Source organism: Prionailurus bengalensis, chromosome A3 (assembly GCF_016509475.1).
Source record: "Prionailurus bengalensis isolate Pbe53 chromosome A3, Fcat_Pben_1.1_paternal_pri, whole genome shotgun sequence".
NCBI classification, from domain to species: domain Eukaryota; kingdom Metazoa; phylum Chordata; class Mammalia; order Carnivora; family Felidae; genus Prionailurus; species Prionailurus bengalensis.
Window position 1 is genome coordinate 116,913,485 of NC_057354.1, and position 11,902 is coordinate 116,925,386.

The 11,902-nt window shown below is 41.8% G+C and overlaps 1 protein-coding gene across 1 annotated transcript in view; it reads left to right on the forward strand.

Moving 5' to 3' along the window:
- The window catches only part of LOC122467112 (ALK tyrosine kinase receptor-like), a 196,895-nt gene extending 187,050 nt beyond the window's left edge, over positions 1-9,845 (forward strand). The window contains exons 5-6 of the mRNA XM_043553339.1: positions 8,990-9,046; positions 9,563-9,845. Coding sequence (XP_043409274.1) covers positions 8,990-9,046; positions 9,563-9,845 — 340 coding nt within the window. The remainder of the gene's footprint in view (positions 1-8,989; positions 9,047-9,562) is intronic.
- Positions 9,846-11,902: the final 2,057 nt, after the last annotated feature.

The window sequence follows — 11,902 nt, forward strand, 5'->3', positions numbered from 1 at the left end:
TCCCATGGAAACTCACCAGCTTTGTGCATTTCTGCCCATTTTTCCCACTAGAGTCTGAACTTAGACAAGCATACTCAGTACTTTCATTTTGGTGTCCTCAAAGTCCAAAACAGTGTCTAACACAGAATCGGCATTCAATAAATGTTTGTTGACTGAACAAGTAGAACTCAAAAATATTATCATGCTGCTTTCAAAGTTGAAGTAGATAAGGATATCTTACACCTTTCTGCTGGGAAGGCCTAAAGCATTAGGATCCCTGACCAGAGGTAGAAAACAACACATAAAGACTACTACTGCCAACCAGTATATTGCCTTGAAATAACAATAGCTACCACTTGTATAGCACTTAATATACAGTGGGTATTGTTCTAAGTGCCCTAACCTGTATTTATTCATTTATCTTCACAGTAGTTCCATGAGGTGACATATCATTTTCATCCCCATTTTATGGATGAAGACACTGAACTTGTCAACAGTCCTACAGCTAGAAATGATTAGAGATGGAATCTGAACTCATAGGGTCTCGCTCCAGAGCCCATGACCACCACACTACATGATGTAACCTCTCCAAAAGAGATGTGAGAGGGGCTCTCCCCAGGCCTCCCCCAGGTAGATCACAGGTGGCCCCATCAGGTGGCATGTCAAATAGACATGGGCAGACACCAGTGAGAAGAGACTGTCTTCTCTATGTTTCACCTGAAATGGCATCTCCACTGCCTACCCAGGGACATATATCATTCAGGGCAGAGAAGCAGGTCCCTTATTTCAGCTACCCTTAGCCCTGGGAGGAGGATGCTATGCAAAGCCTCAGCTATGGTATTGGTTTGGGGAAAATTAAATCAGAACCTTTGCGGGCTTTCAGTGAGAAGAGGAGAGAAGTTCCCTGCATAGCCTGAGGACAGGAGTGGAGAGAAGGAAGAAGAGGCATGTCAGACCTGCACTCCATCCAATCCCCCTTTAGAGCCCTTAGTCCTTCTATTTATAGGTGAAATTGAATAACAAACCACTAAGCAGATGGACACATACATAATGTATTATTGGGTAAACTGAGGCAAGATGGAACTAACATAGTCTGCATGCATTCTGGCTGCTGAGCTGGGACCCAGACTCCAGCCCTCTCACTGCTGGAGCCCCTACTCAAATCCCTGGACCCTGCTCTCTCCTCCACCCTGCTCAGTCAGGCTTGAACTGGCCTTATACGTCAATGTGAATAGGATTCTCAAAAGCTTTAGAGGAAAAGTGAAAAACATCTCTCTCTTTTCCAGTTGGTTTATGAAAATATCTTCCTCTAATTGAACTTTCCCCTCTTGCATATGCCTTTTGATGGCTGCATTTAATTGCCTTAAACATAAAGCTGCTGTGATCAGAGACTTCAGAGTTACATATGCATCTTTTGTGCTGAAACTGTTTTACCATCTGGTTCTAAAGCAGCTTATAGGTTGATTTTGATAAGAGCAATGTAGGTGCCACCAGTCTTACTATAATTGGTTGTCTGCTTACATGATTGGGGAATGAAAATTATTTATTGATTCCTGATTCAAAAAGAAAATCAACAAATGTGTTTCCCACAACCACATGATTCCATTCTGACCCCTCTGTCTTGCTGAGATTATTCCCCCATGGCCCACCCCTTCCTCTCTTTCCATCCATGGTTGCCCGTCTCTTTGTCTTTGTTCCTTCCTTCCTTCCTTCCTTCCTTCCTTCCTTCCTTCCTTTAGTAAATGCGTCAATTAAGTATTCCTCTACTATTTCAGGGAAGTGTGCTATATGGTGGGAATTGAGCTGGGAAAAAGCAGAAACCACTGCTGTCTTCATGAAGCTTACATTCTAGAGGGGGAAATGAATGCTACATTACTAATGACATGTACAGTCATGCAATTACCATAGTGATACATGGCGAGGGAGTACAGCTTCTGTGAGCTTTTATAAGAGAAGGACCTGACCCAGGCTGAGGGATGATACAAGCCTTCCTGAGCAAGTAGCATTTGAACTGAAATCTGAAAGAAGAGTGGTAGTATGACAAAGTGGCAAGACTCTTTCTGGGAGTAGGAATGGCATATGAATGCCTGGAAAAGAAAGATGTGAGACATTTCTGAGGAAATCAAGGCAGATTCATGCACGTGGATCTGAAGGTGAAGAGAGGCCTGGCTGAAGAGAAGGATGGGGAGAAAGACAGGCGGAAGAGGCACATTCAGGAACACAACCTTTGTCTTAAAACTCAAGGAAAGTTGATGTAGAGTTTTAAGAATAGGACTGTGAGTGAATTGGAGGTAGGGCAGGCACGGGTATGAAGATCCCAGACCTTTGCAGCAGCCCAAGGGACAAGAGGATAGTCCTGATTAGAGAGTGTAGATAGAGAGAAAGGAGTGGGTTTGTACATATCTATGTGCAAGGTGCAATAGGCAGGTTTAGTGATGGATTGCCTTGACCAATTGGGTGGATGGAGGCATTCACTAAAACAGGCAAAAATGAAGGAGGCCCATGTATGGAGAGGAAAGCAGAAAATGTGGTTTGGAGATGTTGAGTCTTTAGTAACATAAACATCTAAGTGAATATGCAGGTAGACATAGGGGTCTGGAGATCAGAGAAAATACCTGGGCTGGAGAAAAAAATAGAGGATTTTTGGTATGTTGACAGGACTTTGGAGGCAATGGGAGCATGTTAAATGCCTAAGGAATTAACCGGCAATGAATCATAGACCTAAATGTAAAATCTAAAACTATAAAAATTTCTAGAAGAAAACACAAGAGAAAACCCCTGCAAACTTGAGTAAGCAAAGATTTTTTAGATAGCACACAAAAAGCATAAACTTACAAAACAAAACATTGATCAGTTGGATTGGAATTTATCAAAATTAAAAACTTGCTCTTGAAAGGATTCGATTTAAAAAATATGAAACCAAGTCACAAAATTGGAAAAAATATTCGAGATTATACATATAGGTCTCAAAGGGCTTGTACCCACCCAATTAAGAAGTGGGCAAAATATTTTAATAGACACTATGCAGAAGATATAAAATGTCCATTAATCATGTAAAAAGATGCTCAATATCACTAGTCATCAGGAAAATTATAATGGCTAAAATTAGAAAGACTGACCATACCAAGGGTTAGTAAGGATGAGACGGAACTAGAACTCTCATATACTGCTAATGAAAATGTAAGATGGTATAACCACTTTGGAAAATAGTTTAGAAGTTTCTCTAAAAATTAGATTACACACCTACCATACAACTCAGCTATTTCACCCCTGGATATTTATCCAAGAGAATGAAAATGTAGGTCCACACAAAGACTTGTACATTAAAATTTATAGCAGCTTGGGGCATCTGGGTGGCTCAGTTAAGCGTCTGACTCTTGGTTTCAGCTCAGATCATGATCTCATGGTTCGTGGGTTCAAGCCCCGTGTTGGGCTCTGCGCTGACAGTGTGGAGCCTGCTTGAGATCCTCTCTCTCTCTCTCTCTCTCTCTCTCTCTCTCTCTCTCTCTCTTCCCCTTCCCCACTCACACTATCTGTCTCAAAATAAATAAATGTCAAAAAAATTTAAAGATAAAATTTATAGCAGCTTTATTCACAATATTCCCAAACTGTAAATGACCCAGTTGTCCACTAACAGGTGAGGGGATAAACAAACTGTGGTTTCTGTATACAATGGAACACTATCCAGCAACAGAAAGGAATGACCTACTAATACTGACAACATGGGCAACTCTCAAAATCATTATGCCAAGAGAAAGAAGCCAACCACAGAGACCACATAGTATGTGCTTCGATTCATGTATGATTTTAGAAAGTGCATCTAATCTACTAATCTACAGTGACAGAGGCAGGACAGTGGTTTTGTAGGAAGTGTCACAGGACTGACTACAAAAGGGCAGGGAACCTTTAGGGTGTGGTGGGACAGTTGGTTTTGAATGTGGTTATGGTTCCCTGGTGTAACAACTGTTAAAATGCTTTAGACTGTACACTTTATTTTTTTCAATGTTTATTTATTTATTTTGAGAGAGAGTATGGGGGAGGGGCATAGAGAGAGAATCCCAAGCAGGTTCTGTGCTCAGTGTGGAGCCTTACATGGGGCTCGATCCCACAAGCCAATATCCAGAGTCAGATGCTCAGCTGGCTAAACCACCTAGGTGCCCCTATATGATACACTTTAAATGGATGCCATTTATTGCACATAAATTATACCTCAATACAGTTGACTATAAAAAAAAAGTACCTAGAGAGGGAATGGAGTGGGAAGACAAAAGACCTGAGAATAAAGGTAGGGGAAGGGAGGCGGTGAGGTGGGTATACATGTGTAGACAGGTTGAGGAGCTTAACGAGATGTGAGAGGTGGCAGCTGGAGGAATCAAGGCCACTTATTCATGTCTTGTACTTTGGTGTGACTTTCATGTCTCAGATACCATTAGTCAAGATCGAACCCCTGGTTCATGAGTTATCTCCCTCATGAAGGCTTCCCAGGAGACCTCAACCACTCTGTTCTCTTCTCTTCTCAACTCTGTAAAACTGTCTAGACTACAGAATAATACTCCAGGGCCCCATATGATCAGATAATGCCTGTAAGTTGCTATACTCAATTCTTTGTTTCCTCAGTCTACCAATATCCAGTGCTATTTTTGTTTACAAATTGTTTCAGGTATTTGTGGTTTCCCCAGAGACTTTTCTTTAGCTACTAATTATTGAAGTTTTGCCATAAGCTAGAATCTTTAAAAATATTGTACATATTAAGTACTTGTAATAACTTATGAAGTAAGTGTTATTAACTTTAGCTTGCAGGGAGGAAAACAACTAAGGCTCAGAGAAATTAAGCAACTAGAAGTGGGATTTGAACTTAGGTCTTTGTGAGTTCTAAGTTCTCACTACTTTCTGACTGCTAAAGCTATTCATACGCACTGTAGATACGGCCTCCTTCCAACTGGGGCCATGTTTTATTCTTAATTTTGCATACCTTTGCACCAGTATGGTGTTAAGCATATTGAAGATGCTAAACAAATATTGATTTATTCATTGATTCCCTCAACTAATATTTTAATGCTTCTTTAGAATAGCAGCCTTCTGTCACCAGGGTCTCTTAAGGGGCTTTAAGAGTGTCAATAACTAGGTATATTTCAGCCTTGCTGGATCAGATTAAGGAATTAATTAAAAGGTCCCCAGATTTGTTGTTACTGCCTGAGTGGGATAAGAGAAAGGTGGGTCAGCTTCTTTCTCTCTGCTCATTCCAGCTACCATTTCACCCCCTTCCCTTCAAGAGGAGCCCCAGGAATGTTGAGGAACTGTGGCCACTTCCACTGGCCACCTTGGTCTAGACCCAATGTAAGAGCTTCCATTACAGGCGTGACCCCATAGGCAATCCTGGAGCAGGGAGTGGTGGTTGAAGCCACTGCTTGGTTGGTCTTTCTTCTGATTGCAAAGTGACAGTGTCCACATTTTAAATGCAAACAGAGAACAATTGCTAAACATAAAAACTACCTTTCAATTGCCTTGCACATAAAGATCCCTCTCTAGTTCTCCCTCTCTCTTCCTCTCCTTTTTAAAATGTCTCTCTTCAACTCTACCTTCTTTCATTCTGCCTCACTAATGTCCCAGAAAGCCTGCATCATAATGCTCATCTAGAAAGTTCTTTCAGCAGCAAAAAGCATTCTATTAAAACATATTGGAATTAGACTCCAATTATGTGTCCTTGATTTTTGCATAATGTAGTGTAAGTTACTCTTCTTTGAATCAGTGGGGGATAAGAATTCATTCATGAATAATGGTTTCCAAAGATTCATGAGGACCTGGATGAGATACTTGCCTGGAAGGTAGAAAGGCTTTGCTCTTCCAGATTTCAGAATTTATATTCAACAAAAAGCATAAGAGTAGGAGGTACTGAAAAGGATTGTACAAGCAAGTACAGAAAACTTTTGCTAATCTAATTCACTTTTAAAACAGCCTTCTCCATGGTTAAAAGAATCCCTGTTCTCCTTAAGCTTTTCTATCTTGGATACATTTTTTTTAAATAAGCCTCTTTTAATATATCAGAGGAAACCAGGAATGTATTGAAGATGTTTCAGTAAGACATGAAGTTTAAATCAGTAGTGCTGGGAAAGGTCAAAGCCAGAATTATTTAAATGTTGAATACCCAAAATTTGCTCTAAGTTGCTTATCAACATTCACAAAAGTCAATGTCCTTTTTCTGTAGAAGTTTTCATTACAAGGAAACCTCCTGCACAAGAACATCAGCACTGTGGTCAGTGTGTGTGTGTGTGTGTGTGTGTGTGTGTGTGTGTGTGTGTGTGTGTGAGAGAGAGAGAGAGAGAGAGAGAGAGAGAGAGAGAGAAGGAGAGAGGGAGAGAGGGGGACAGAGACAGAGATGGGGCAGGGGAAGGGAACAAGTGTCTTTTCATAGCATGGCTTGAGAATCCTTCTTCCCTGACTGTTCAGATGGGGAGGGGATACCTGCACATACTACTCACATCCCATGTCTTACCTTTTTTCCTTCCCATTAAAGTAAATATACCTAGTGAATCAGAATCACCAAGGGAGGAGCCTGGGAATCTCTTTGATAACACACCCCAGATGACTCCTATGACTGGGAAGGCTTAGGAAACAGGAATTAGAGGGTCTGAAGCAGAGCTTCTCAGGGTTTTTTGTGCACATGAATCACAGGGGGATCCAGTTAAAATGCAGATGCTTTTTCAATAGGTCAGGATTGGGTTTAAAATCTGCATTTGTAGAAAGGTCCTAGGTGATGCTGGTGCTGCTCCAACCACTCTGTATAGCAAAGGTCTAAAGGCAGTGCATCCCAATGTCCACACACAGATATTAATTGAGGCTAAAGGGGGGGAACAATTAGAGAAGGACCTGTGCTCCTTCTGCATTCCTGGCTCATCTGACATGTGATGGTAGAAACAGTTTTTGAGAGGGGCGCCTGGGTGGCTCTGTCGATTAAGCATCCCACTTCGGCTCAGGTCATGATCTCGCAGACTGTGAGTTTGAGCCCTGCATATGGCTCTATGTTGACAGCTCAGAGCCTGGAGCCTGCTTCAGATTCTGTGTCTCCTCTCTCTGCCCCTCCGCTGCTCACACTCTGTCTCTCTCTCTCTGTCAAAAATAAAGGCCCACCTTTCCTGCTCCTATTCGAACAAGTTCTTTCTTCTCTTGAAGTGTTTGGGTTCAGATCATTCCTTCATCTCTCAAACATGAAACCCTCCCAAGTACCAGGTGCTGTGCAGGGCACTGAGGTCACAGAAATGTTAGTGAAAATTGAACCCTGTTTTGTGTCTGAAAGCCCTTCTGTCTTTTACTTTATACATATATATATATATATATATAATTTTTACTTTTGGAAAATTTTAATAGCAGTGAAATACTTGTATAATTTACCATCTTAACTACTTTTTAAAGTTTATTTATTTTGAGAGAGAGAGAGAGTGAGAGAGAGAGAGTGTGTGGGAGGAGCAGAGGGAGAGGGAGAGAGAATCCCAAGCAGTCTCCACGCTGTCCATGCAGAGCCCGATACAGGGCTCAAATTCATGAACCCTGAGATCATGACCTGAGCTGAAGTTGGACACTTAACCCACTGGGCCACCCAGGTACCCCATTAACTATTTTTAAGTGTACAATTCAGTTGCATGAAGCACATTTACATTATGGTACAACCAACACTACTATCCATCTCCACAAGGTTTTCATCACCCAAAACTGAAACTCCATATCCATTAACTCCTCAAGGATATCCATGTTGTATCATGTGTCAGAATTTCCTTCCTTTCTAAAGCCTAATATTGTATTTTATAGATACATACTACATTTTGTTTATCCATTCTTCTGTTGATGGACATTTAAGTTGCTTCTACATTTTGGCTATTGTGAATAATGCCACTATGACCTTGGGTCTGCAAATATCTCTTTGAGACTTGCTTTCAATTTTTTTGGATACATGCATTCCTTGTTTCATTTCACTTCACAGACATTGCATTTATTTGAAAATAGAAGGTTTGTGGCAACTCTGCATCCAGAAAATCTATTGGCACCATTTTCCCAATACCATTTGCTCACTTTGTGTCTCCGGGTCACACAGTGGTAATTTTCACAATATGCAAACTTTTCCATAATTGTTATAGTTGTTATGGTGATCTGAGATCAGTGATTAGGACTTGATGAAAGCTCAGATGATGGCTAGCATTTTTTAGCAATAAAGTGTTTTTTAATTAAGGTACATACATTTTTTAGATATAATGTATTGTGTACTTACTAGACACAGTAGAGTATAAACTTAACTTTTATTACAGTAGGAAACCAAAATTTCTTTGACTTGCTTTATTGCAATATTTGCTTTATTGCAGTGGTCTGGAATTGCTAGGTCATATGGCAATTCAATTTTTAATTTTTGACGAACCTCCGTACTGTTTCCACAGTGGTTGCACCATTTTACATTCCCATCAGCAGGGCACAAGGGTTCCAATTTCTCTGTATCCTTGCCACTACATCTGACTCTTGGTTTATGCAACTTCCTCAGCTAGAAGTTGGGCCGTTGCCCTCATGTGCCACCTGAAACACTCTTGTTCTTCTCTGCCCCCTCCAAATCTTGCTCAACCTCTAAAGCCAAGTCAAGTCACATGTTTTCTACAAAGTCTGATGACATTAGCCCCTGATGAACCCTCCTTGTCTGGACCTGAGACCATTCTTATTTTCCCTTGATAATGAGTGTCTTGTTCTCAAATCATCTCCTGTTACTCTAAGTAGAGGTCATGTTCTATGCTTTTTGCTTTTACCTAGCAGTAGAAGCAATGGCTATTTGTTGTATCTTGTTTAATAGAATAACATAAAGAAAATCAAGAAGTGTACAGTCTGAAAAAGTGTACAGTCTGAAAAAGCTTGATTTCCATTTTGAGAACTCTGTACCTGAAGAAAAGAAACTGAGTCTTCTTGCCCCAGAACATGGTCTCTGGTGGAGACTTACTAAGAGCCTTTGTACCCACCTAGTCAGACATCCTTCCCCTAGGATGTCATCCTCCAAGGCCACTGTCACCTTGGAGATACTGACCCCAAAGATCATCAGGTGAGGAGAGATAATTCTAGGGGAAGATACTTACCCCAAAGATCATCAGGTGAGGAGAGATAATTCTAGGGGATGATTCTGGGAAGGCTAACCACAAAATTTCAGCAAACCAGAATTCATTAGTCCAAGGGATTGCTGTGTGATTCCATGTGGGTTTTATTACAATGTCTGCAACCACTTACACTACACAAGGGCTAAGTTTTCTTCCATACCTATTCACTTCATGGTGGATGTCAGTAAACAGTCCCAGTGGGGCTGCTGCTGGCTGCTGAACCAAACAAATGTTACTCTTTTCCCCAATTAATCTGCTCTCTTATAGGTTTGAAATCTTTTTGACCTCTCATTGTGTTCTCTTTAGGGATGCTATAGTACCCCTTGGCTGCCTTATGTTATAGAAAGAGCTGAACAGTGTTGGAATTGACCTCTTAGAATGATGATTTCTCTGCCATCACATGAATGCCCTGGCATGGCTACTGTCATCCCTGGCTTTCCCTGTACCCATTTGTCCTTATGAAGTAACTCCCTGAAGACCTCAGCCAACACAAACAGGGAGTCGGCAACAGAGGACCCCATTCCAATGTCCTTTCAAGTTCTTCCATTCAGAATGGCATTCCAGTCCTGTCAGAAGTCCCCAAGCGAATACAGATCTCCTCCCAAGCCGATCAGAACCAAAGAGGAACTGGAAGCTCTGGCAGGAAGGAGACCTTTAGCACATTTATACAACTTCCAGCTGGTATTTGAAGCCTCTGCCAAGTGGTTGTCAGTCTATTTGAGCTTTTACTTCACTGCCCCTGAATAGTCATCTCTAGACAGCACATTTGTTCTAGAGATGTTGATGCTCCAAGGTTCTACTAAGAACTGGCATGTATATAAACAGAGAGGAGAAGCCACCTGCCTGGCTCTGTGGTACCAGCAACTCCCTGGACACCCTTCCCCTTCCTGATAGTCCTGTGAGGGTGTACTGAGGACTGTGTGATGAGGTGTGGGCACTCCAAATGATTAGAAAGCTGCCATCAGTGTATCCCACCAAGTAGGGAATTCATCAGCCTTCCTGCCCTGAGAACTGCAGAGCATCCCAGCAGCTCCCAAGTTATGCCCCATCAAGAGGCTCCAAAGGTTTTAGATTCTCAGCCCAGTTGGCTTCCCTTACCCTGATGCAATTACTAACCCCTCCCAGATAGGAACCACATTTTTCTTCATAATCCTAAGAGAGATGGACACCTAGGGTGTCAGCAGACCATAAGGAGCCTGAGGTTGCTGCCTTGCTTCAGGTACTATCACCTCTTGCCTTGACCATTACAGTCAGTTGCCTTGACTCATCTCTATGCTTCCAGGCTCCTTGCCTCCGGCAGTCAAAATGACCTCCTAAAGTACCAGCCCAACCATGTTATTCTGCTCAGCGTCATTCCCTGGCTTCCCCATCTCCTATGGGATCAAACCCAGTCTTGCTGCCAAGCCTTGAAGTCCTTCCATTTTCTCCGTGTTAGTTCACCTCTGGCTGCCTCCCCCACCCTATCTCAGGAAGTGGCCCATCATCCTAGCATTATCCACGGCTGCAATTCTTCCTCATCGTCTACTTCACCCCTCACCCCTCACCCACTTAGAGATTAAGCTCCATCACTTCTGCCTCTAGTGGGTATGTGTATACACACACACACACACACACACACACACACACACACACTTACCCCTTTCTCCCACCATACTGGTCCAAGCCATCACTATCTCTCACCTGAATCACAGCAGTATTGTTGCTTTCACATTTGCTCCCTTCTAATTCACCCCCTACATAGCAGCTGGAGTAGGCTTTATTTTATTTTATTTTTTTGGAATAGGCTTTAAAAGTACAAATCAAACTATGTCATTTCACTATAAAACATTAGAATGGCTTCCCATTGGTCTTAGAATGAAATCTTGGCCAAAATCCCTGTATCATCTGGCTTTGCCCACGTATGTGACCCTCTCTCATACCATTCTCCCCTAAATCCCTATTTATTTGCCTCTCCCAACTACTGGTCTTTTATATTTACTGCTCCCCTAGCGTGGGGCACCCTTTCCTTGGCTCTATACCATCATTCCTGCTCATTTTTTTGGTCTCAACTGAAACATGACCACGTCAGAAATGCTTGCTGCCACCTATTTTCTCTATCACAGCACTTTGTTTAGTTCCTTTTAGCACTACTTTCAATCTGTAATTAATGTATTTGGTTCCTTGTTTATTGTCTAACCCTCTCACTAGAAAGAAAGCTCCTGGAAGCCAAGGAGCTTCTTTCTCATTAAATCCACTGGATCAATGGCACCGAATGCCTTTCTTAACACTTGGTAGTTACTACATAAATTTTGTCAATAGAATACTAAATGAATCTAGCCACTACTACTTATCCAGTCCTTGTTCTCTGATACCCCTCACCCCTACACCTGCATTCCAACCGCACTGACTGGAATTCCCTGAAGATGTAGGCTGCTTCATCTCTCTGTGCCTTTGAACCTACCTCTGGGCTGAGATTCCCAAACCACTGTGTCTATCTAGGAAAGTCCTCTAATTTATATACTCTCTCTTCTCCAAAGCCTTTTCCAGCCTCACCAAGCAGTTGGTCACCCCAACCTCCCTGTGCCACAGTATGGTACCCATGCTTCTGTTCTTGCTGTTGGTAGTTTGATTGTAATGATTTATTTTCATAATGGTATTCTCTATAAACTGTGATATCCCTAAAGAAAGAGATCATGTCTTCTCTATCTCTCCAATCTTCATGCACAATCAAGTACAGAAGAACCTAGAACATATTAGTTGCTCAACAAATGTCTGTTGAAAAGATGAATGAATTAAGTGGAAGATCAGTCCCTGGATGTAAATTC